We start from the raw sequence: 27,468 nt of genomic DNA, 5'->3' as shown, positions 1-27,468 counted from the left end.
AGATGTGGACTTTTCTCTATTGCAGGGGCATTACAATGTTGGCATTTTAATTTGTCATGCCCTTTCCTAAAGATCTCCAGCATGGAATTCCCCTTTTTTTCACAATTTGTTCCTTTCCTTAAGTAATCCAGCGAAAGGATACATCCTTAGCATTATTATATAGTTTTTTATACTGTGGCTTGTGGGGGAAAAAAAAATCCCAGTGGCTGAGTTCACACAACCCACCAAGGCCAAACCAATCATATGAGGGCTCAGCAGACTGCAAACCCTGTCCATGCCTCAACTGCCATATTGGGCGGGGTGCTTTACCCTATTTCTTGTTGAAATAAGAAGGACCGATCATCCTCCAGGGGAATGGGAAACACTGGCCAGGTAAGGAAACACCTGGATCCTTCCCAACCTCTTAGTGGCAGGTTAAACACCTACACGGCTTTCCTTCTTTGAGCAGGTCTCTGAAAGGAGGGAGCAGAAAGCCGGGAAATGCGGTAGAGGAGCGCAGCCTTCCTCCGCCTGCTCATTCCTTACAAGTGTGGGAAGAGAGATGCCCTAAGGAGGAGGAGGAGGAGGAGGAGGAGGAGGAGGGAAAGGCGCTCGTCATCGGTCCCGCTGTCCTTTCGCCCAGCCGCACGTAGAAGAAGGAGGAAGAGGCCGGCGAGGCAATCGGAGGCATTCTTGAATGGTCGCTTCCCTTCCGCAGCTCTGTTTGGTAATAGCCTATCTCTCCCTCCTTCCTTCCTTCCTTCCTTCCTTCCTTCCTTCCTTCCTTCCTTCCTTCCTTCCTTCCTTCCTCCCTCCCTCCCTCCCTCCCGCCCTCCTTCCTTCCTTCCTTCCTTCCTTCCTTCCTTCCTTCCTTCCTTCCTTCCTCCCTCCCTCCCTCCCGCCTTCCTTCCTTCCTTCCTTCCTTCCTTCCTTCCTTCCTTCCTTCCTTCCTTCCTTCCTTCCTTCCTTCCTTCCTTCCTTCCTTCCTTCCTTCCTTCCTTCCTTCCTTCCTCAATCGATTCCAGGGGATCAGGAGGCTGAAGCTGCACCATATATAGCCAGGGCTGCCTGCTTTTATTGATTGACTTGCATTTCCAGCATCTCCCCCGCCCCCTTTGGCGCTGCAGCGGCGGCAGCACCAGCACCAGCGGCAGCCCGGAAAGGGAAAGGGCGAGGGAGAGCAGGTGGGCAGCTGAGAGAGAGAGAGAGAGGCAGACAGAGAGACTGCGGAGAAGCTGCCCTGGAGACATGGCGGACCGGGGCCTCTGAATAAGCAAAAATTGAGCGCGGGGGTGGGGAGGGCAACGAAACAGGCTCCCTCCCGATTTCCCCTTTTCCTCCTTCCCCAGCGCAATTATGCTGTCCCGATGCGGAGCGGCCGAAGGACAAACGGTGCAGCAGCTTTGGGGAGCCTTGGACTCCTTCCCCTCGCAGCTACTTCTTCATCTTGCATCTCATCCTCTCCCTTGGCCTTAAGCTGAGGTAGCTGGCTGGCTGGCTGCTTCCCAACAACATCCAGGGCGAATTGCTGTCCATCCCTCCATCCATCCGTCGTGTGGCTGCCTTCATCCCTCCCTCGCCCTCCCTTCCACATCTTCCCATCTGTCTCCATCCTTCTTTCTTCCTCTCATTCTCTATCTCTTTCTCCTGTTCCTCCCCCCTCCTCCCCCCTCCTCCCCTGCTGCCACCACCATCCTCCAAAGCCATGGCTGCAGAAAAGATCTTGGAGACTGTGGATCACTATAAATCTGAGATTGAGCGCTTGACCAAAGAACTGACAGAGACCACCCATGAAAAGATCCAGGCGGCTGAATACGGGCTGGTGGTCTTGGAAGAGAAGCTGACCCTTAAACAGCAGTACGATGAGCTAGAAGCTGAATATGATGTCCTCAAACAGGAGCTGGAGCAGCTGAGAGAGGTGAGTTGGCTTGGAAAACCGGCTGATCTCATTCTTCATTTCCCCCACCTCAATATGGCATCATCTTTTTTTGTTTTCTGTCCTGATTCCTGGCATATGCCATGTATGCTTAAAAAAGAAAGGAAAGGAGAATATCCACCAGATCTCCTTGCTTTGTGGTATTTTCTGAACTATTTCATCTAAAAAGAAGTGTATTGTAGGCCAAACATTTTGAATCTGGATCTATAAGTGTATGATAAGACTGAAATGGCAGTGATTCAAGATACAGGAACCAGCACTGGTCAACAAAGAAGCTTAAAAGTTATTAGGGATCTGATTTTAAATGTATTACTGATCAAAATATGACAATACATGCACCGCTTAACTGTGCATAGACACGACTTTTGGTTTTCTGATATTTGAGGGTAAACATGCATGTTGCACTGAATAGCTTGGTTCATATCAAGAAAAACACATTTAAAAAGAAACATGAACATCTTTACATTTAAAAAAACTAACAATTCTTTATTACATTTGTTTACATCCTTTTATAATTTACCTGTCAATGGGATACGTCATAGGCATCCATTTCTGTCTAGAAAGATATATTTGTTCTGGGTCAGTCAGGTTTGCCTAAAAAGAAACTAATAGGTATCTAATCTGTGCATGTTACTGAGCAATCTGTATTTTTTGGGGGCATATTATTGAAGAGATACAAGCAAAGATTTATAATCTCATAATGCAGATTGCAGATAGGTATTTATGATAAATTAATCAAATTGTGAATTCTAAATTCATATTATGTCCGTATATTATATTTTACAAATAATAGAAACCTAAAGTTAAATTCTGATATGCACTAGTATGGGAATAAGTATAACTCAATGAATCTGTGTATGTATGTACTCAATTTTGACAGAAATGCTCATAGAAAACATCAGTGGTAACTGAAACGGCTGGATTCTTCCCTGTGAATATTTACTTATTTAACTGACTTTTTAAATCTTGCCTTTATTACTTTATAAGTAACTCAAGGCAGTGAACATATATATTTCTCCTTCCTCCTTCTATTTTCTCCACAAGAACAAAACAACCCTCTGAGGTGGGCTTGGCTGAGAGTGACCAACCTGAAGTAGCCTAGCTGCCTTCATGGCTAAGGCAGGACTAGAGCCAGTGGTGGGATTCAGTCAGTTCGAACCAGTTCGGTAGAACTGGTAGCTAATTTTTTGTTGCCCAGGCCCACAATGGACTTCTGGAAGCGGCATCCACACAGAGAACTGGTTGTTGACATATTTGAATCCCACCACTGACTAGAACTCACAGTCTACTGGTTTGTAGGCCAGTACCTTCACCATTACTCCAAACTGGCAATATTCTTTGGTATGTGGACGCGAGTGAAAATTTGACTTTGTTCCCTCAAAGCTTCTGGGTCCTGGCTCTAAAGTTTAGTAGAAATTTCTGTTTGTGTCTATATCTGTCAGATATGTTGGATTACAACTCTCTCCCACTGAAGATAGTGAACTTGTTGAAGAAAGCTGACTATTGCTGATAGGAACAGAAATTCACCCCACAGGGCTGTTGTAGGGAAAAATAGAAGGAAGAAGGCACATTAGTCATGTTCACTGCCTTTGACTTCTTTATAAAAAATAATAAAGGTGGGATTAACAAAAATCTTTAAAAATCTAATATACATCTATGCAATGAGGTCAGCTAGATGACAACATAAATCATATGGACTGATCTTGAACATTTAGAAGGATTGGATTGGATTAGTACTTGATTTGGACACCACCTGGAAATGCTAAGATTATAGGAAACTGGAAGTTGAAAAACATTTTGCACATGATCAGTGGAAATGACTTCACCATGGCCAGGAAAGCTAGCTACATGGATTGTCTGTGAAGTCATCATGAGTCAAGTTAGACTTGAAGGAGACTTTATGAAATAAAAGTTACATAGATGTTAGTTGCTAAAGTGAAATGGATTAGTATAATATCAAAGGACGGGGTGGGGGAGAGGTTGCACAATTGCTGGCAGTGTGTAGTCTGGATGAGAAAAGGATCAGAGTGTAAGATAAGTCCTACCATTTGGCATATGATAGCTCCAGGGAAAAACAAGGCATTGCTGAGTAGTTCATCAGGAGCAAGAGAATGACTAGGCAGGTTGGTATGGAGAAGGATGACATATACCGTATTGATAAACCAGGAGGTGAAGAAAAAGAAAGATCATTTCCAGTGGCAACCTGAATATGTGAGTAATGAAGAAAATTCTCAATGCATGGGAAAAAAGGTAAATCCAATGTGTTCACTGTTGGTGTACTATATCCTGTCTGTAGTAATATATAGTTCATTTTCATTCATAAAGAATCATCACGGTGATGCTTGGATGTTGCTATATAAAGAGGTCTCATTGGTCTTTTATTTTAGAAATGGCAGTGGTGATTTTATAATTTTACATATAATTCTCAGCATTTTCATAAAGTAGTATAGGTAGTCCCCGACGTATGACCACAATTAAGCCCCAAATTTATGCTGCTAAGTGAGACAGTTGTTAAGTGAAAGTTGCCCCGTTTTACAAACTGTCTTCCCACAGTTAAATGAATCATTGCAATTGTTAAGTTAGCAACACAGTTAAGTGAATCTGGCTTCCTCATTGACTTTGCTAATCAAAAGTCACAAAAGGGGATCACATGTCCCCCTTTTAGGCAACCTTCGTACTGTAAATATGAGTCAGTTGCCAAGCATCTGAATTTTGATCATGTAACCATGTTGATGCTGCAACTGTTGTAAATGTAAAAGTGAAAAATGTCACTTTTTTCCATGCCATTGTGACTTGGTCACTAAATGAACTGTTGTAAGTTGAGGACTACCTGTAATTTCTGATATTAAAATCCATTGTACCAAAATAATATATATAAATACAATAGATCAACTAGCATTTTGCTTGACATGCCCACAATAAAGAGACATGCATTGGTTGAATGCAAAGTGTAAAAGAAAAGTTAGTGAGCCTATTTTATAAAGTGATACTTATATTTCTTCTAAAATATTTTCTCTAAACGTGACTGCATTGCTTAAAAACAAAATAAAGTGTTTTCTTCATGTCTTTGTGTAAATATCATGCAGATATATTTAGATTTACTCTGCTGATTTGATTAAAGCCGTTAAGATTTCTTTAACTGATAACCTTATTTATATGCACTAACAACAGCAATGTGATATTTTTTAGTTTAACTGATTGTGTTAAAAAATTAACTGGTCTGAAATACAATCAAGTAAAGTGGGATTGAATTAATAGCTTGATAAACCTTATCAGTTTTGGAAGTAATCTTCTAATTGGATTTACCCTGTGATAATCCAGTCTTAGCACTGCATTTATACAATGTACAGTATGTATTATAGAGCTACACAAACCTTATAAAAACTGCAGAGAGAACTTGCACTGCTTATTAGTTTTCTACTGCTCATAGGTTTTCTATTGGGTGAAGTACTTCTCAATACATAAAGCAAAGAAGTCTAACCTTGTCGACTTTCAGAATTGTGGACTTCAACTCCCAGAATTCCCCAGCCATGCATGCTCCTCAGTGACTATCTTTGCATGTGTATGCTTGCACAGCCACTTTGCACCCTGCAGAGGCATCTGGAAGTAATTTAAGAAGCAGCTGAATTAACCAGAAAAAAAAGGATACAGCTTATTTTTATTGGCGTGAAATAATTCTGGTACTGTTGTCATAAGTTTGTCTGCTTTATTTATTTATTTATTTATTTATTTATTTATTAATTAATAAATAAGTTTTGTAAGACGTATTTGTAAGGCTCTGGGTGGTGCCCTTCGTGGATAATCCTCTCTTCACCTTCTACATTCTTGTGTTTATTTATTTGTATACTTACAGTCCATCACAAGCATTCTGGGACCCTCTTGGATCTCTTTCTTCCTTGAGGCTGCATTCTTCAGCCCCAGTGAATTCACCAGGAGTTCATTTTGTATACAAACATCTGCAGTAGGTCTGCAGATGTTTTAGCTTTCTGGGAAGAGCAGAGCAAAGGGCTGCTGTGTCAGCATCTATGTCATTCCATAGGCATAGGGGATAGAAAGTGGCTGATTTTATTGGGTACACCATGGCTTACTGATTGAGCCTCGACACAGTGAACTCCCATTGTTGAGTTGGTCTTATAGTGGTTGCCATTTAGCCTCAACAATGAAGTCCTCAACTTTTTTGCCACTCTTTTTGTTTTAATTGACATCTGACTCATCAGTGCCAACTCACTAGTGCCATACCAATGTTGTTGTGATAGAATTTTAATCTTACATCATACACGCATGTATATATTATATACATACTTATGCACACATACATACACAAACAAAAAAACACATATACACACTCCACACAGACTGACTGACTGACTGATTGATTGATTCATTCATTCATTCTTAGACCTTTAGGGATTATATTTAGACAAATTTCTTAATAAAAGATGTGCTTTGAATGAAAGAAGCATCCACCTTAGCCTGCATAGAAAGTTAAACTTCAGTTAACCTCAAGATATATACTTACTCCCTAAACTCCAATTTCTATTAGAAATGGTTAAGCAGAGAGAATGCAGAAGCTTCTTGTTGTGATAAGGAACACCCAAGATGTGCATATGTTCTAAATGTAAAACCGCCAAGCTATGTATTTCAACCTATACTGCATATTAGCCAGCTAATAAATCTATCTCTTTCTTTCTCTCTTTCTCTCACTCTCTCCTTTCCTCCCTCCCTCCCTCCACACACACAGATGCACAAACACAAGCAAACACACACAAACTCACATCTTTCATTGTTCAGGGCACTTTGAGGGATTGTGCTTCAAATCATCATGTAATGAAATTTATAATACTCTGCTCAGCATGTTAACCATTTCCAACATGTTTTGACACAACTTGTAATATTTTCCTTGTGTATGGGTCTCCACACTCAGACCAAAGGATAATTTTGAAGCAACACTGCTGGTTGCCAGAACAGAACAAGTGTATGGCTGTAGGAAAAATACTGTACAATATCTAATTCTAGCAGTTAGGTTAGGTTAAGACAACACCAATTAAAAATGTATGAAAACATAAATGCATGCAAATAGTTCGGGATGAAAATTATAGTATAGTAATACTTTCTCTTTAAAAAGTCATCACAGGCAGCCATGGATTAATGATGATAGCTGGGGCTGGCAACTTCTTTGTTAAGCCCTGTGCTCATAAAGTGAAAAAATCACATGACCATACCGACTTACTATGGCAGTCCCACCAAATTTGGGGACTTTAAGTCCTTTTGTTTGGTGCTGTTGTAACTTTGAATGGTCATTGAATGAATGATATTAAGTGAGGACTACCAGGAAAAAAATGCTTTACAGATTGGAAGGCCCTGGAAGTAACTAGAACATAGCATATATTGATACCAGAGGCTAAACTAGGTGTGATGTTATAAGCATTGATTAAATTAGGATGACGATGATAATGATGATGATAATAATAATAATAGTAATAATAATTGGAAGGGACCTTGGAGATCATCTATCCAATTCCCTGCTCAGGCAGGAAACCCTATACCAAACATGTCAAACATATCGGGACAGTTTTACCATTGCTGGCAATGGGGTGGGTGCGGCTTCCACATGATGCATCCGGCCCATGGGCCGGCAGTTTGACACCCCTGCCCTATACCATTTCAGACAAATGGCTGTCCAGTCTCTTCTTAAAAACTTCCAGTGTTGGAGCATTCACAGCTTCTGGAGGCAAGTTGTTCCACTGATTAATTGGTCTAACTGTCAGTAAAATTCTCCAGCATGATAGATGGAGAATCCACAAATGGGTTAACTCTGTCTTCCTGCCCAATTGGACTAAGTCAGTCACGACTTAGTCTGTGCCCAGAATAGACATGGTAATTTTGGCTCCCAGAATCTTGCGGAGTCATCTCTTCTGAGTAATTAAGCAGGTCATATATATTTTTTGAGGGATGCGGTGGCTCAGTGGGTTAGGACGCTGAGCTTGTCGATCAGAAGGTCGGCAGTTTGGCGGGTGGAATCCTGAGTGCCGCATAACAGAGTGAGCGCCTGTTACTCGTCCCAGCTTCTGCCAACCTAGCAGTTCGAAAGCACGTAAAAATGCAAGTAGAAAAATAGGGACCACTCCGGTGGGAAGGTAACAGCGTTCCGTGCGCCTTTGGCGTCTAGTCATGCCGGCCACATGACCACGGAGACGTCCTCGGACAAGCGCTGGCTCTTCGGCTTTTAAACGGAGATGAGCACCGGCCCCTAGAGTTGGAAACGACTAGCACGCATGTGCGGGGGAACCTTTACCTTTAGTTTACTATATATTTTTTCCCCTTTGTGGATTCTTCAATTAGTTAGCATTCTTCTCAGGATACGGAGTTTGCTTTTCTCCTTCCAGCTGTAGCTCTGATTGAGTTGTAGCTCTGATGGAGCTTCAGCCTTCCGGACAATTGTTTCACTGTTGCAAGTCTGTGGGGAAGGTTTCTCAATCAGATAGCTTTCGCTGTAGTTCTTTTCAAGATCTTATCTTTCTCTCAGAAGCCCCAGGCTGTTCTTTTGACACCATGCTAGTTGCGGCCGCCATTTTGAATTCCAGCTTACCAGCAGCTGGCCAAGAGGAGGCTCTTCATCAGAAAGCCTTTTTAAAGTGCGTTGATAGCATCAGAGGCACGCGAAGACTCTCAGAACTGCCTGCCTTCTCTCTTGAATTAAGCGGGAAGGACAGGTTGCTTCTCTTTTTTTCACTATCAGCAGTAGTGGGCGCCATTTTGGGTGCCACGATCACATTACTTTTACTCTGAAAAGGCTTGTGCAGCCTTCTTTGCTAGCTTCTGAGAAGGAGGGGGAGATTTCAGCCCCACCCAACCCCAAAAAAACAAAAAAACCCCACAGACTTCAAAGGTGCTTACCTTGCCTTCCAGCTCATGGAAGTTGGTCCCTGAGCCTCTGGTCAGTTCGCAGGGGTCCTTTTTCAGGCTCCTCCTCTCCCAATCATTGCAGAGGGTTCTGAGTTCAGATTCCTTCTGACTGTAGCATAATCATTGTTTGCCTTGCCCAAAACCTTTCAAAGTGGATGGTCAAGTACAGGAGGCTTCAACTGTAGCTCTAGGCCTCAACCTAGCAGTCTCATTCTCGATTCCAACAGAAGATGTGTGCTGGCCATGCCATTCTTGGCCTCGCCGCCACCAACTAGGACTAGTGAGCTGGCTGTTATCACCGAGGTGATCTGTCACCACTAGGTTTCTACATGTGAGCTGGCTGTTATCACTGAGGTGATCCGCCACCACAGTAGACTTGGCCTGTGCTCCAAAGGTGCTTCAACTGGTCTTAAGTCCATCAGGAGCTTTGCAGGTGTCCCAGTTGTCCATTAAGTTGGTCCTGCATCCACCATTGCCATAGAATACTTGTTGATCCCTGGGAGTGGCACACAGCCTCAGATCAGTATTCTGCTCCTCTGTTTGAGATCCCCCTCAGCATTCCACTGAGATATCTCCCAATTGTGATGGCAGACAACACCACACCTCAGGCTTGACACGGTGCCCCCAACACTCCTGCGCAATCAAAGCATAAGTCCTCCAAACCGGAGGCTGCTGGAAAGCTCAAGGCCAAAGCCAAGGCCATCTCTGGCAAAAGGTCCTCCAAGGTGGCAGAGAAAGAGGCCAGCAGGAAGCACCAGGCCTTAGAAAGGCAGTTTGCCAAGGCCCAGAAACAGAGCACGATGGGTGCTGAACAAGTCTCTTTTCCTCTGGCAGAGGAATCTGTATTTGGGCCACAGCTTGCTCCTCCTCCCTCGTCTGCCCAGAGGATCTGGTCTCCAGAGGGGGATGATGATGACCAACCTTATCTTCCCAGGGCTGAGCAGGAGCAGATGGTTTCCTTTACCCAGGGACCAGGTATTCGACTGACGCCTCCAGTCACAAGAGCAATGCAGTCCAGGCCTGAGGCCACCTTTACACCCACAGCAGCTGGGCTTCGGCCCTCAGAGGCACAGGGAGTGTGGTCGCCAGAGCAGTTTCAGGCTCTGATCTCCCAGGTGGTCGCCCAGGGATTGGCCTTACAATGTCAACAAAGGTATGCACCCGAATCAGTGGCCTCAATGACACCGCCTTATCTCCCCCAGTTGGGAGCACCAGAATATTCTGACCCTATTTTTCCCACCTGGTCTCCTGGCAGCGGAGTATCTTTTTCTGAGGAGTACGACCCGATGGAAATGCCGCTCTTGGAGGATGAGGATCTTACTCCGGACCCTCCTCCCTTTGTTGGTCTATTCAATCCAGCGCTCTTTAAATCTCTGCTTCATAAGGCCAGCGCTACTGCTAAGATTGGTCCTGACCAGGTTCCCCATCCTGGTTCGTCCACCAGCCAAGATGCAAGGCCGGTATTTTCAGAGCATGTGGTCACTGACCATCACATCCCCTGTCCCCCTCTCTTCTTCAACATGGTACAGAAGCAATGGGGAACACCTGGCACTTTTCCCTCTCCAGGGGTGATGGACAAGAAGCTCTTTAATGTTGATCCAGCCTTGTCGGAAGTGCTAGCGGTTCCTTCTGTAGATGAACCTCTGACTCCACTCTTCTTCTCTATGGTGTCCAGTGATATGGCTGAGACCTTGAAGGTGGAGGACAGGAAATCTGAATTTTCCTTCCGCAGGACCCACCAGGCCTCAGCACGGGCAGTGAGGGCGGCCACATCCACCTCTTTCTTTGCCAGAATCTCCCTTCTCTGGCTCCGCCAACTTCAGGCCAGAGTACCCCTGGAGGAAGTCCGAATGCACCAGGACTTAGCCAAGTTAGTGGCTGCTTCGGAGTACATGGCAGACGCATCTCTACATGCCACCAGGTTCTCTTCTAGGGCCATAGCCTACAATGTTACCACTCACAGACTTCTGTGGCTCAAACACTGGTGAGTGGATGTTAAATCCAAGTGATGCTTGGCAGCTGCCCCTTACCATGGTGGTCAGCTTTTGGGGGAGACCTTGACAGCTTATTTGGTGGAAAACAAGGAGAAGCAATAAGGTGATGTCTTATCTTCTTAGATGGGCCGATAGATGGCCTACCCCGTACGTCCGCAGACAATTTTTCCAGTTCGGGTCAGGATCGGAGTTTGCTCAGCCCCCCCCATTCCTTCCCTCCCAGGTCTGACCATCAATTCGACCGACTGGGAACCAGAGACAGACCCAAGTCACAATTCCAAGTAAAGCGGCCTTTTCGAGGCACGAAGGGCCATCCCTTCAGAAAATCTAAATGACTTCAGGGCGGTCTCCCCAATTGGTGGCAGACTGATGTTGTTTGTTCAAAAATGGGAGACCACCACCACAGATGCTTGGGTCCTCAACACTTATCAGGAGTGGTCTGTCCCTAGAATTCATGTCTGTCCCCCCACAGTGCTTCATTCCTTGTCCGCTATCAAAAAATGTGGTAAGGAAGGCTCTCATGTCAGAGGCTATTCAGCACCTCTTAGAAATAAGGGCCATAGAGCCAGTCCCGGATGGGCAGCTAGGACGGGGGTTCTATTCCATCCTCTTCATTGTTCTGAAGACGTCTGGAGGATGGAGGGCAATACTCGATATAAAGGGGCTGAACGCTCATCTCGCATACATGAAGTTCAAGATGCAAACACTACAGTCCATCTTGGCCAGCATCAGGAGGGGAGACGTCCTGATGTCCATCGACCTCACGGAAGCATACCTTCACATTCCCATCATTCCCACCCACCGGAGGTTCCTCAGGTTTTGCTAAAAGACTTACTATTACCAGTACAGAGCCTTGCCGTTTGGCCTTTAATAGGCCCCAAGAGTGTTTTCAAAGATCTTGGTGGCGCTGACTGCGCATTTGAGGTTCGTCCCCGTACGCATCCAGTGCTATCTGGATGACATTCTCATCCAGTCCCTATCAGTCCAGGCGGCTCAATCGGATCTGGCTTTGTTTATCAAGACTCTCCAGGACCACAGTTTCTCGGTGAACTTCAAAAGAGCCAGACTCAACCCACCTTCTTCATTTGGGCGGAGTCATAGACACTGAACTGTGCATGGTCTGTTTATCTCAGGACCGTCAGGACAGCATCAGAGCCCTGGTCCTTCAGGTCCAGAGGGAGCGTGTAGTCACCCTGGCCGTTCTTTCCCAACTGTTAGGGAAGTTGGTTTCCTGCATGGGAATAGTCCCATGGGCCAGACTACATTCCAGGGACCTGCAATGGTTTTTGCTCCCGTTTCAGAGACTGGATACCAGCTCCTCCAACCAAAGGGTAAGGGTTCCGTCTCAGACCCTAAACTCCCTCCAGTGGTGGACCTCGCCAGCGGTAGCCAGGGGCTCTTTGTTCCAGGAGCCCTTTCGGATCACCCTGATTACAGACACCAGCCTGTTTGGCTGGGGGGCGCATCTAGGGTCTCAGTTGGCTCAGGGCCAGTGGTCCTGGTCCGACCTGAAGCACAACATAAATTGGTTGGAGCTCAGAGCCATACATCTGGCCCTATGCCACTTCTGCAACAGGGTGGCGAGACAACATGTCCTGGTCCTCACAGACAACGTAGCGGCAAAAGCCCATGCGAACCAGCAAGGGGGTACCCGTTCCAGGTCCCTTGGGCAGAGACCAACCTCTCATTACTCAGGGCCAAGCATATCTTGGGGGAAGCAAATCAGCAGGCGGGCTTTCTCAGCAGGTCAATAGTGGATCACTCTGAATGGTGCTTGCATCCCGGTCTCTTCGAGGAGATATCGGAGAGGTTAGGTCATCCCAGCAGTCATCCGCACATTACTGCAAGAGCGGGCAGATACTTGTTGCATCACACTGGCCAAGACGGCTGTGATTTGTCAACCTCCTGAGTCTGTCAATCTCTCCCCCATGGAGGATCCCTCCAGATTGTGTTCTACTCAACCAGGGAGCTCTGCATCATCCAGAACACCAGTGGCTCCAGTTGACTGCATGGCACTTGAACGGCAGTTCCTGACATATGAGTCTTATTCATTGGAGGTAATTACGATGATTCATGCCTCCAGATGGCCTACAACAAACAGGATCTATGACTCCACTTGGAAGAGTTTCTGTAGTTGGTGTGATAAGAACCAGTTAGATCTTTCAGCTATTACTATCCCAAGGATCTTGGACTATTTATTGGAGGGGCTTAACAAGGGCTTGGCGCCCAATACCATTCACTGACAAGTAGCAGCTCTCTCCACCATATTTACTTGAGGCAATTCAGAGGCATTGGCTCAACATTCTATGGTACGCTCATTTCTCAAAGGAGCAACCAACACCACACCTCCAGTGGTTCACTGGTATCCCTCTTGGGATTTGTCATGGGTCTTGCAGGCCCTTACCTCTCCTCCATTTGAACCCATCAGGACCTGTACTCTGTGGTTCTTGACAATTAAGGTGGCCTTTTTGATAGCTGTCACGTCGGCTAGATGCATTTCTGAAGCCCTCTTTGTTTCCTTTCAACCCTCTACTATGGGGCAGAAGGTTTCTGCCTCCACTATAAGCAGGTGGATCAGGGCTTTTATTGCAGGGGCTTGCCAATCTCATTCCCTGTCAGTTCTCAGGCATATCACTGCTCACTCCACTCTTAGTGCTGCAACTTCTGTGGCTTGGACAACACAGGCATCCATTGAGGACATTTGTAGGGCGGCGACATGGTCCTCGCCTTCCCCTTTCATGAGGCATTATAAACTGGACAGGTTTGCCTCCACAGACACCTCATTTGGTCGGAGAGTGCTGCAACAGGTAGTGCCACAGGGTGGGACACAGGCCCAGACGGATTCTCTCCCATAGGGACAGGGCAGCTTTGGTATGTCCCATTTGTGGATTCTCCATCTATCATGCTGGAGAAGGGGCGTTGTCTAACCTGAACACCTTTTCTCAGTATGATGATGGAGAATCCGCACCCACCGCTTAGTGTCCGTCAGGTCCTGTGTCAGGGGTATGGGAGCTCACACGTCAGACTGTCATCATTTGCTTCGCCTTTGTCGTGACTGGGAGGTGTACTGGCCCAGGAGAGCGTGGCAAGTTTGACTGACTTAGTCTAATTGGGCAGGAAGACAGAGTTAACCCATTCATGGATTCTCTATCATCATGCTGAGAAAAGGTGTTCAGGTAAGACAACGCCCCTTCTTCTTAGTTCCAGGTTGCTTCTCTCTTTGGTTAGTTTCCATCCATTGCTTCTTGTCCTGCCTTCAGGTGCTTTGGAGAATAGCTTGACTCCCTCTTCTTTGTGGCAGCCCCTGAGATATTGGAAGACTGCTATCATGTCACCCCTCGTCCTTCTCTTCATTAAACTAGACATACCCAATTCCAACAACTTTATATGTTTTAGCCTCCAGTCTCCTAATCATCTTTGTTGCTCTTCTCTGTACTCTTTCTAGAGTCTCAATATCTTTTTTACATTGTGGTGACCGAAACTGGATGCAGTATTCCAAGTGTGACCTTACCAAGGCATTGTAAAGTGGTATTAACACTTCACGTGATCTTGATTCTATCCCTCTGTTAGTGCAGCCTAGCACTGTGTTGGCTTTTTTGGCAGCTGCAACACACTGCTGGCTCATATTTAAGCAATTGTCCACTAGGACTCCAAGATCCCTCTCACAGTTACTACTATTGTGCAAGATTCCACCTATATTATACCTGTGCATTTGGTTTTTCTTGCCTAAATGTAGAACCTTACTTTTTTCACAATTGAGTTTCATTTTGTCAGATAGTGCCCAATGTTCAAGCCTGTCAAGATCCTTCTGTATCTTAAGCCTGTCTTCTGGAGTGTTGGCTATTCCTGCCAGGTTGGTGTCATCTGCAAATTTGATGAGTTTCCCATCTATCCCCTCTTCCAAATCATTGATGAAAATGTTGAAGAGCACTGGGCCCAGAACAGAGCCCTGGGGCATCCCACCACACACTTCCCTCTATGTAGATACAGTTCCATTGAGGACTACATGCTGAGTACTGCCAGTCAGCCAGCTACAAATCCATCTGGTGTTGATGCTGTCTAACCCTCATTTTTCTATCTTATCAAGTAATAGGTTGTGGTTTACTATATCAAATGCCTTACTGAATCCAAGTAAATTATATCCACTGCATTCCTCTGCTCCACTAATTTTGTCACCTGGTCAAATAATGGAATAAGATTTGCATTCTTGGGTTTTGGTAATAATTTTGTTTGCCTCTAGGTTTTCACTAATTCATTGCTTGATTATCTTTTCCAGAATCTTCCCAGGTATTGAGGTCAGGCTGATACATCTGTAGTTTCCTGGATACGTTTTTTTTTTTCCTTTTTTGAAGATGGGAACTGCATCAGCTCTTTTTCAGTCCTCTGGTAGTTCCCCAGTGCTCCAGGATCTTTAGAAGATATACTGTAGTTCAGTGGTTCTGAGATCACATCTACCAGTTCCTTCAGAACCTCGAGGTGTAATCCATCTGGTCCTGGTGATCTGAACTCATCTAGGGTGGACAGGTGTTCACTTACCATTTTTTTGCGTATCTTAACGTGTTTGTAATTTGTTTTTTACAGTACTGTTTTTGATAGTTGGACTGTTTTTTCCCTTTGTGTAAAGACGGTTGCAAAAATTGAGTTAAGTAGTTGTGCTTTCTCCCTGTTGCTTGGCACCTTCTTTCCATTTTTTCTCACTAATGGACTAATCATTTCCTTAACTTTTTTCTTGTTTTTTACATGTTGAAAGAAGCTTTTTTTGTTGTTACTTTTTTACTTTTGTTGCAAACCTTAGTTCATTTTGAGCCTTAGCTTTCCTCAAATCATGTTTGAAGGCTTGGGCTATTTGCTCATATTCTGCATTAGTTATGTGCCCCTCTTTCCACTTTTTATATTTGTCCTTTTTGTCTTTCAATTTATTAGAGAGTTCTTTATGCAGCCATGATGGTTTCTTTTGAGAGCTGTTATTTTTCTTCTTCATTGGTATTGTGCTAGACTGGGCTTTTATAATCTCACTTTTCAAAATTTCCCAAGCTTCTTGACTTGTTTTCCCCTTGAGGATTCTCATCCGTGGAATTTTTCCCAAGCTCTCTCTAAGTTTATTGAAATTAGCCCTCTTAAAGTCCAATTTATTAAAATGCAGCCTGTAATATTTTTCCTTATGCAAATAGGATTTTCAGAGTTTTCCAGAACAGTGGGCTATAGGAAATTTTAGCTCCCCCTTTTGATTTAATGCTGTTCTGCCCTTTTTTAAATTGCTACTTATATTTTTAAAACTTCAGCATTAGTTATAGTCATATAGTTGACATGTTTAGCTTTCTCTCTAATTTTGTTTAAAAAAATCTTATTCAAGAATGGATACTTCCTCCTTATGCCTCCTTATGCTATTATTTTATTTAGGAAGTATGGTTGTGTTTTTTTAAGTCTATAATTGATATCTCACTTAACAACTGTGGCAAGGAAAGTTGTAAAATGGGGCAAAACTCACTTAACAAATGTTTCACTTAACAACAGAAATTTTGGGGTCAATTATGGTCGTAATTATGATTGTCAGTTATGGACTACCTGGATGTGTTTTCCCAGGATTTTATGGGAACCACACAAGACAGCTCCATAGGAATAGATTAGCTGTTTCACCCTGTTCCTCCTAAATGTTATGGGCATACCCACAAATCACATTTTGTCCTTCAAATCTGGATTACTGCACAGCCGTACAGAAAAATATCTAAATAAAGCTAGAAATGTGTCAGCAGTTCTCTGAACTAAAATTGTTGACTTGGGAGACAATATATTTAGACTGTGGTATGCCATTTACTACACAGAGTTGGCTTTCTGTATAATGGGGCAACTGATGTTTTCAGCCTTTTTCCTTGAAGCTAAATAATGAATGGTCTGTTTTAAAAGAGGGGATGCAATTTATATTTTTTCAGGGACAAACATCTTCAAAATAGCATAAGACATAAACCTGGGAGCAAAAATTGCAGTAATTCTGCCAGTTTCAGCCAAGAAAATACTGTATGTGCACTGCCTGTGTGATGTTTTCAAAAGCAGTGTTCTAAAACTGAATGACATAAAAGGAAAATGAGTTTTTGAAAGTCCTGAACATTTTTAAAAGGACTCACATTACCTTATGAAAGTGATTTTGTGTATAAGATTACATGTGCATACATATCAAGTTACATTTAAGGCACTTTCCATGAATAAATGCCTAATGCTTGTAACAAATGGCAGCACAAGCTGATCTTGCTTCACTAAAAAAAAACTAAGCAAGATCAGATGTGGATAATTCTTGGGTGGGTGACTATCTGCAGTTCAAGGGCTAGAGGTGTCCAGTATTTGGATCTGAAGCAAGCAAGGATGCTTAAGATTTTGCATAGCAGATTTTCCTTAAAGTTGCAGCTTCTTTAAAAAACACCTGACAGATACAGGGAGAGTGCTCACACTGGATTCAAAGTGTTAGGCTTCCCTTAATTAACAGTATAAAAAAAGTCTTCAAAGATAAGCCCAAGGTAAAAGGTAAAGGTAAAGGTTCCCCCACACATGCATGCTAGTTGTTTCCAACTCTAGGGGCTGGTGCTCATCTCCGTTTCAAAGCTGAAGAACCAGCGTTTGTCCGAGGATGTCTTCATGGTCATGTGGCCGGCATGACTAGATGCCAAAGGCACACAGAACGCTGTTACCTTCCCACCGTAGTGGTCCCAATTTTTCTACTTGCATTTTTACGTGCTTTCAAACTGCTAGGCTGGCAGAAGCTGGGACGAGTAACAGGCGCTCACTCTGCTACACGCAACTCGGGATTCAACCCGCCAAATTGCCGATCTTCTGATCGACAAGCTCAGCGTCCTAACCCACTGAGCCACCGCATCCCTAAGGACCAAGGACATAGCCTCAATTGGCCAATCAGTCAATTTATTTTGTTCAGAGACCGGCAAAACAGTTCTTTGAAAAAAGAGTCAGACTTAACTCACTGAATATCAACGCAGCCTATATAGCACAGAAATTTATTAGAATTAAACAAGCTGTAACATCATATAACAATACAAGCAAAATTGCAAATTTTGGCCTTTAAAATTAATATAGTAAGGCATTATGCCATTTAAATAAGATAATTGAATGATTATTTAGAAAAATAGAATGGTAAAATTACTAATCTAAAATATAGAACTATTATAATGCTAAAAACTGTGGAAAGAAGTATACTGCTGATATTGTATTTAGAGAAAATTCAGTCATTTGTAGAAAGGCAAACTCAAGTAGTTATATTTACCGTAGAAAAGATATGATGTAATTACTAAAGAGTGTCTGTAACCGCTGCGTATGAAATATGAACCCTGTTTATAATGAAATAAAAATTTGTATTATCTCAGTGATAGTAATATGCAGGGTCTGAGGTTTTGCTGGTAAAAAATACAGGAAACCAGAAGTTGCCTTCAAGTTGCCTTCTAGAGCCTTGGTGGAGCAGTGGGCTAATGCCTCCTTAAGTAACACCAGCTGCCTGCAATTAGTGCAGGTTCGCATCCCACCAGGCTCAAGGTTGACTCAGCCTTCCATCCTTCCAAGGTAGGTAAAATGAGGACCCAGATTGTTGGGGGCAATAAGCTGACTTTGTAATAATGCCGCTTGGGGTGTGTGTGAAAGCCCTAACAAGCAGGCATATACATAGAATGAAGGCTACTGCTAAGCTTGTAAGCCGCCCTGAGTCTTCGGAGAAGGGCGGGATATAAATGTAATAAATAAATAATAATAAATAAATAAGTTTTACATTTTTATTCAGCTGAACAAAAAGACAGGCTCCTCTAAATGAGAGCAGCCCCAAAAGACAATAAATCCTTGTATTTATTCTTTCTGGTTACATAAGCAAGCCATCCAGCAAAGCTGACATGCATACGATAAAGATTTCACCATGTAAGTCTGGTATACTGTAGATAAGAGAGCAGAAGTAACAAACATGTTCCCTTTTGGGTGTTTTCCCTAAAGATATCGTATGTTCTTGGGTGGGTTAGGACATTGGGTATTTTCCTTGCTGGCCTTTTATGACCCTGCATCCAGGACTGTGCAAGAGCCCAAAGACAGTAGGGCCATCTGCACATTCACAATTGATATTTCCTATACTGTCCCTCCCCTTCATGGATTACTGCCTTGTCATGGCAAAGGGGCTTGCGTAATTCAATGAAGCTATAAGCTATGCCGTGCAGGGCCACCCAAGATGGAAAGGTCATAGCAGAGAGTTCTGACAAAACGTGATCCACTGGAGAAGGAAATGGCAACCCACTCCAGTATCTTTGCCAGGAAAACCCTATGGACAGTACCAAAAGGCAATACGATATGACGCTGGAAGATGAGCCCCTCAGGTCGGAAGGCGTCCAATATGCTACTGGAGAAGAGCAGAGGGCTAGTACTAGTAGCACCAGAAAGAATGAAGCGACTGGGCCAAAGCCGAAAGGACGCTCAGCTGTGGATGTGTCTGGTGGTGAAAGGAAAGTCCAATGCTGTAAAGATTTTTTCTCCATAGGAACCTGGAATGTAAGATCCATGAATCAAGGCAAGCTGGACGTGGTCAAACAAGAGATGACAAGACTGAACATCGACATCTTAGGTATCAGCGAACTAAAATGGACAGGAATGGGTGAATTTAATTCAGATGACCATCAGGTATACTACTGCGGGCAAGAATCCCTCAGAAGAAATGGAGTAGCCTTCATAGTCAATAAAAGAGTAGGAAAAGCAATACTGGGATACAATCCTCAAAATGACAGAATGATCTCAGTTCGAATCCAAGGCAAACCATTCAATATCACAGTAGTCCAAGTCTATGCCCCAACCACCGGTGCTGAAGAGGATGCAATTGACCGGTTCTATGAAGCCCTACAGCACCTTATAGAACTAACACCAAAAAATGATGTCCTTATCATCATGGGGGATTGGAATGCTAAAGTAGGAAGCCAAAAGATAACTGGAATAACAGGCAAGTACAAAATGAAGCAGAGCACAGGCTGATAGAATTTTGTCAAGAGAATACAATGGTGATAGCAAACACTCTTTTCCAACAACCCAAGAGACGGCTCTACACATGGACATCACCAGACGGTCAACACAGAAATCAGCCAAAGATGGAGAAGCTCTATACAGTCAGTAAAAACAAGACCAGGAGCTGACTGTGGCTCAGACCATGAGCTTCTCATTGCAAAGTTTAGGCTTAAACTGAAGAAAGTAGGGAAAAGCACTAGGTCACTCAGGTATGAATTAAATCATATCCCTGTTGAATATACAGTAGAGGTGACAAATAGATTTAAGGAATTAGATCTGATAGACAGAGTGCCTGAAGAACTATGGACAGAGGTTCGCAACATTGTACAAGAGGTAGCAACCAAAACCATCCCAAAGAAAAAGAAATGCAAGAAAGCAAAATGGCTGTCTGAGGAAGCTTTGCAAATAGCTGAGGAAAGGAGGGAAGCCAAAGGCAAGGGAGAAAAAGAAAGATACGCCCAATTGAATGCAGAATTCCAGAGAATAGCTAGAAGAGATAAGAATGCCTTCTTAAATGAACAGTGCAAAGAAATAGAAGAAAACAATAGAATAGGGAGGACCAGAGATCTTTTCAAGAAAATTGGAGAGATGAAGGGAACGTTTAATGCAAAAATGGGCATGATAAAGGACCAAAATGGCAGGGACCTAACAGAGGCAGAAGAGATTAAGAAGAGGTGGCAAAATTACACAGAAGAACTATACAAGAATGAGCTTAATGTCCCTGATAATCACAATGAGGTGGTCACTGACCTCGAGCTAGACATCATAGAATGTGAAGTGAAGTGGGCCTTAGAAAAGCTGAGCAACAACAAAGCTAGTGGAGGTGACAGTATTCCAGCTGAACTATTCACAATCTTAAAAGACAATGCAGTAAAAGTGCTACACTCAATTTGCCAGCAAATTTGGAAAACTCAACAGTGGCCACAGGATTGGAAAAGATCAGTTTACATTCCAATTCCAAAGAAAGGCAATGCCAAAGAATGTTCAAACTATCGCACCATTGCACTCATTTCACATGCTAGTAAAGTTATGCTTAAAATCCTACAAACTAGACTCCAGCAGTATGTGGATCGAGAACTACCAGAAGTACAGGCAGGATTTCGAAGAGGCAGAGGGATTAGAGATCAAATTGCCAACATACGCTGGATCATGGAGAAAGCTAGGGAGTTCCAGAAAAACATCTACTTCTGCTTCATTGACTATGCTAAAGCCTTTGATTGTATGGATCAAACTGTGGCAAGTTCTTAAAGAGATGGGCGTACCAGACCATCTTATTTGTCTCTTGAGAAACCTATATGTGGGCCAAGAAGCAACAGTGAGAACTGGACACGGCACCACTGTTTGGTTCAAAATTGGGAAAGGAGTCCGGCAAGGCTGTATACTGTCGCCCTGCCTATTTAACGTATATGCAGAGCACATCATGAGAAAGGCAGGGCTAGATGAATCAAAAGTTGGAATTAAGATTGCCGGAAGAAATATTAACAACCTAAGATATGCAGATGATACCACTCTAATGGCAGAAAGTGAACAGGAACTAAAGAGCCTCTTGTTGTGTGTGAAGAAGGAGAGTGCAAAACATGGGTTGAAACCTAACATTAAGAAAACCAAGATCATGGCATCCGGCCCTCTCAATTCCTGGCAAATAGATGGGGAAGAAATGGGGGTAGTGACAGATTTTATTTTCCTGGGCTCCAAGATCACTGCAGATGGGGACTGTAGCCAAGAAATTAAAAGACGCTTGCTCCTCGGGAGGAAAGCCATGGCAAATCTAGACAGCACACTAAAAAGCAGAGATTTCACCCTGTCAACAAAAATGCATATAGTCAAGGCTATGGTCTTCCCAGTTGCAATGTATGGCAGTGAAATTTGGACCATAAAAAAGACTGAGCGCCAAAGAATTGAGGCCTTTGAACTATGGTGCTGGAGAAGACTCCTGCGAGTCCCTTGGACTGCAAGGCGATCAAACCGGTCAGTCCTAGAGGAGATCAACCCTGACTGCTCTTTAGCAGGCCAGATCCTGAAGCTGGAACTCAAATACTTTGGCCACGTAATGAGAAGGAAGGACTCACTGGAGAAGAGCCTAATGCTGGGAAAGATTGAGGGCAAGAGAAGGGGACGACAGAGAATGAGATGGCTGGATGGAGTCACTGAAGCAGTAGATGTGAGCTTAAATGGACTCCAGAAGATGGTAGAGGACAGGAAGGCCTGGAGGAACATTGTCCATAGGGTCGCGATGGGTCGGACATGACTTCACAGCTAACAACAACAACAAATATCTTTTCTAGCAACCTTTTTGAGAGATTGATTGACTACATTTCTACACACTATTCTTCTCATATGATGTTTAGGCTCCTATCTCTTCAACCAAGCCTCCCCCTTTTTAAGCATTATGCCCTTTATATTTCCACCTTCCCATTCATGTTGGGATGGTCCATGAAAAAAATAAATATGAAAGAACTTCACCAAATCTAGCCGCCCTGAGTCTTCGGAGAAGGGCGGGATATAAATGGAATTAAATAAATAAATAAATAAATAAATAAATAAATAAATAAATAAATAAATAAATAAATAAATAAAAATATCTATGTTTGAGCACCAAACAGCCACTGTGAATATATTCATTGATAATTAGGTACATAACTAGTAGTAGCTTAATAAAAGAGTTATGCTAAAATGATCCATTTGTTTGTAAACATCAGTAAGGAAAGAGTCATGTCTGAATGAGCATGAAAATACTCCATTCTATACCAGTGATTTATTTTATTTCTTTATTTGATTATTTATGTCCCGCCTTTATTATTTTTACAAATTACTCAAGGCGACGAACATATCCGACACTCCTTCCTCCTCTTACTTTCCCCACAACAACAGGTGGGTTGGACTGAGAGAATGTCTGGCTTAAGGTCATCCAGCTGGCTTTAATGGCTAAGATGGGACTCCAACTCATGGTCTCTTGCTTTCTAGCCTGGTGCCTTAACCTGTAGACCAAACTAATAATCAAGCAATGAATCAGCAAACACCTAGAGGCAAACAAAGTCATAACCAAAAGCCAACATGGGTTTGTTAAAAACAGATCATGCCAGACAAATCTTATTGCATTCTTTAACAAAGTGACAAAATTCTTCTAGTGGACCAGAAGAACGCTGTGGATATAATTTACTTGGACTTCAGTAAGGCATTTGATAAAGTAGACCACAACCTACTACTGGATAAGATAGAAAAATGTGGGTTAGACAGCAACAACATCAGATGGATTCGTAACTAGCTGACCAACCGCACTCAACGTGTATTCCTCAATGGAACTGCATCTAGGTGGAGGGTAGATGCAGTTGGTTTTCACTGGTTCGGCAGAACCATACCTAATTTTTTGTTGAGTTCAGCGAACCGGTTATGATAAATCTGTGTTTTCCAGAACACGTCTGGTTTTCGTCCAACTTCCAGGTGGGGAAAAAAAATCCCTCCCCAAAAGTCCAAGAGAGACACGATGCCTTTGATCACGTCACTCAGGTGAAAACTAGGTGGTGCTTCTCAGAGGTAATTTCAGGAATAGACGCTTATCTCTCTAGTTTCCCAATTGGTGCATACAGGAAAGGGGACGAGGCCACCAAGTATTAGCTGGGCTTGTGGCTCTGGAACTTTTTCCAGTGCAACTAATGATGAGCAGGATAGCTCTTAAAGGATTTCATTCCAAGAACCGGTTAAATTAAATTATTAAATTATTTGGATCCCACCATGGTATGTAGCCAACTTTTATGGCCATATGTAGAGTCCCATAGTTGCATAACTGCGATGTACTGCATTTTTGCTGAAAACCAGTGGTTATGCTCCACAGCAAACAAGGGTTTGCTTAATGACTGAGGATTCACTTAATGACTATGGTGATAGACTTAACAACCAACCCAAAAAATCTGGTTGATTATGTAATGACCTGCTTTGCGACTTACAACCGTAATGGCCAGACTCCATGATGATCATAAGTCAAGCACTACCTGTATTCCAAAAGTCCTTGGAAACATTTTGGCTATGTGTTATACAAGACCAACAATAATATATATTATATATATATATTAATATATATTATTATTCTTGGTCTTATATTCTCATTATTGCTTTTATTGTTCACATTATTTTATTTGTTTTTGGAAGCATTTGATCTCTGAAGAAATGAGATGCAGATCTTTATTTCATTGCTAAAGTGTATTTTAATTTCTACCATTTGAGGATTTCAGTAAACTTTTCCTAGTAAATAGGATCTATTTTCATCCAACACATAAATTACAATAGAAAAGCTTAATCAAAAATTCATATTTTGGAAGTGGCATTTCTTTATGACACTTATTTGATATGCGAGACATCTCATATTGATGTCAAAATGTTTCAGGAACTATGATCTGGCTCAGTGTGCAAAAATTATATAATTAAAGACCAGTAAATCAATAGTGAATCTTAAAATTCCATGGCCTCGAAGGTTTATTTAGATAGCTTTTTGCTTTTTTAAAGTAAGGAAGGACAGTAAAACATAATAATTTGCATTTACTTTGTGCTATTTTTTTAAAAAAAATGAGTTTAGTACTGAAAAAAACAAAGGTTAACAATACAAAGAGATTACATTCATAAAGAATTGCTAAAATGGAAATCAATGAGAAAATGGCTGCTAATTAAAATACATGCCCACAGGCACTTATACTCTTCTTAGCAGTTTGCATAGTTCATCAACTATTTAATCAATCAATCAATTAATTAATTAATTTTATCCTGCATTTATAATTTTATAATTAACTCAAGGTGGAAAATGTACAGAATACAGGTAATCCTCAACCTATGACCAAAATTTCTGTTGTTATGTGAGACATTTGTTAAGTGACTTTTGCCCCATTTTATGACATTTCTTACCACAGTTGTTAAGTGAATCACTGCAGTTGATAAGTTAGTAATTTGGTTGTTAAGTGAATCTGGCTTCCCCATTGACTTTGTTTATCAGAAGATTGCAAAAGGGGATCATATGACCCCAGGATGGTGCAATGTCATAAATATGAATCAGGTGCCAAGCATCTGAATTTTGATCACATCCCCAGGGCCTCGAACCAGTCGAGGTCAATGAGGCTGGCTCGCCTCCCTACGGCAATTTGGGCAGTGAGTTCCCCATGAAATTGCTTATAATCAACCCTAAGCCTAGTTTTCCCTTTTAGTTTGATCGGGGCTCCTTGGAAGTCAGCTAGAAAAATTTGTGAGGGACTCAGGGGAAAACGGCGTCCGCAGCGATGAGTGATCCCCTGAAGTGTGTCCCATGATAAGATGGAGACTGAGGACCCTGAGTCCAACTCCATCTCGCATGGGACTCCCTGTAATTGAATTAGGATTTTTACTTTAGGTCTGATGTGATTGGTGAGTAAGGGCCCTTGGTCCGACTGGACGGTCAAGATGGATGACCTCTGGGTTTCCCTGGCCAAATTTGGAGGGGACGTCCTACCTGCAGGGGCGACTTTCAGATCGTGGAGGGTCTCTCTGTTCGTGCTGCGGCAGGCAGTACGGATGTGGCCATTTTTTCCGCAGCCATGGCACTTGGTGTTCCGGAATCTGCAGGAAGCTCTGGCGTGGTTTCTGCCGCAGCTGGCACACTTGAGACGATTGGGTGGGGAGCCTTTGGTGCCCACGACTGGTTTGTCAGATCTCCTATTAGTTTCACGACATGCTTGGGGGTTGCCTGGTCTCGGGCGAATGGCATCCACTTCGGCTTCCTCCTCCGGTGTTCCGTGGTCGGGGTTTCTGAGGTAGTCTTGGTGGACTGACCCGCTGAGGGAATTCCCAGATGGGGCCGTTTCTTCCCTGTGGCTGTCCTTATGCGTCATGATTTCAAGTGTCAGCTCAGCAAGGTCCATTGTTGGCTTGGCAACGATTTTCTTCTGTAATCGTTCATTCCTCAGACCAACAATGACCTGGTCTCGGATGCGATCTTCTAAGTCGGGGAAGCGACAGCGACGGGCTGCGTGGCGAACCTCGGCAATGAAAGACGTGGCTGACTCGCCGGGTCGTTGGAAACGACGGGCGAAATTCAGCCTCCAATATAGTTCAGACCGCCTTGGCATGAAGTGCCGGTTGAGGCGGTCGACCAACTCGGCATAAGGCACGGTGGCCACCGGGTCTGGGCTATAGAGCCCTACGGCGACGTCATAGACCACTGGCCCGCTGAGGCATAGAAGCGCAGCGGCCCTGGGGCGGTCTTCAAAAATCTTGTTGACGAGGAGGTACCCTTCGACCTGCCCAAGATGAGATTCCCAGCCTTCTGGCTGGGAGACGTCGAATTCCCTAATGTGCCCGAGAGTCTCCATGCTGTCCAGGTCCACAGGTCTGCTTATAAGTCGAGTGGGTGGAGGGCTCTCCCAAGCCAGCGAGTGACTTCAGCAGTGTCGGCTGGCGGGACGGCTTCCCTCCTTCAGCTCGTGGCTTCAGCTCGGTGACTTCAGCTCTAACTAAGCAGACCCGTATCCCACCTTCGTCGCCAGGTGGATTTAGCGTGAGGGAAGACCAGGAGACAGCAGGCACGGTTTCAATGGTTTGTTAGGGATGGCACCCGGGCAAAGGCACCGCTGGGATTCCTTGTTATTTATACAAGAACTTGTGTACACAACAACCAATCGGCGCGCGGCGTTCTCTCGCCGCGTGGCGGCAGCCAATCAGGCACGGCTAGCTGCTGACAGCCGCGAGCTGTCAACAGGCTGCTCCTCCGACCAGCTGGCACCTGCTGACAGTTCAGTTGCTACTGCGCATGCGCGGCCCTGGCAACTTTGACAGCTGTCAGTGAGTTGCGCCTGCGCGGAAGGGAAGCAGCAGCCCGTTTGACAGCTGTCAGCGGGCTGCCGCGTTTCTCCTCAGGAATTTGTGAGGAGAAGAAACCAGTTAAACGTTTCTATAACAGTTAATATATAACAAAGATATATTTAAATGCTCCTTTTATTGGAAAATGGCAAAGTTGAATATTTTAAAGTTTTTGTAAGTACACAATATGGGGACATATTGACTTGTTGAACCGCTTGCCGTCCTTAACATGGAAAATAACAGTGGACGAAGGGGATCTACTTCAGGAACTTCCAGAGAGGCACGTGATTAGTAAGAAGAAAGATCTGCAGTATTTAATGGCCTTTTAAATGGAAATCTAAGTCTTGAAGAATGTGGGGGATTTTAGAGTGAATTGTTGCCTCTTCTGGAATCCATCATACTGTCTTCCTCCTCCGAGTCTACATTTCTTTTTTGTTTTGCTATTTGTCTGAAATTCTTCTGTAGTTGATTCTGACTACAAATCTTTTATTGCACACAAACACACACACACACACACACACACACAAAAATGAATAAAATTCTGGGGGCTTCATAGAACAAGGAAACAATTTATTTCTGATCTTAGTACGCATTGATATTAGCATCTCTTTAAGTAACAGAGATAATTATGTCAATTAGTATGGCATCATCTGCCTTTATTAAAGTCGGAGGTGAACCTGAACTTCCAGACAGTATTTATTTACTTATTATTGTATGTCCTTTTTAGCTGTAAGTCATCTGACTCTATAAGCAATAACATACAAGTTACAATATAATACGGTAATGTCAGGCATGAAAGAATAGGACCAC

At 43.4% G+C, this 27,468-nt stretch overlaps 1 protein-coding gene across 10 annotated transcripts in view; it reads left to right on the top strand.

Annotated features, from left to right (window-relative positions):
- Window positions 1-590: 590 nt before the first annotated feature.
- The window catches only part of BICD1 (BICD cargo adaptor 1), a 134,486-nt gene continuing 107,608 nt past the window's right edge, over window positions 591-27,468 (top strand). For 6 of the 10 annotated variants that reach the window (XM_083365158.1, XM_083365157.1, XM_083365155.1 and 3 more), the window contains exon 1: window positions 1,176-1,897. In XM_083365158.1, the coding sequence (XP_083221284.1) occupies window positions 1,685-1,897 (213 nt within the window). In that variant the 5' untranslated portion in view covers window positions 1,176-1,684. Of the gene's footprint in view, window positions 707-1,175; window positions 1,898-4,081; window positions 4,127-5,345; window positions 5,683-27,468 lie in introns of those variants that run through there. The other 4 variants (XM_083365160.1, XM_083365151.1, XM_083365152.1 and 1 more) reach the window with 4 other exon arrangements.

The sequence above is a fragment of the Vipera ursinii genome (genome assembly GCF_947247035.1).
Source record: "Vipera ursinii genome assembly, chromosome: 6".
Lineage (NCBI taxonomy): Eukaryota > Metazoa > Chordata > Lepidosauria > Squamata > Viperidae > Vipera > Vipera ursinii.
The sequence above is the reverse complement of the archived record's forward strand: the minus strand, read 5'-3'. Positions and strand labels throughout refer to the sequence as shown.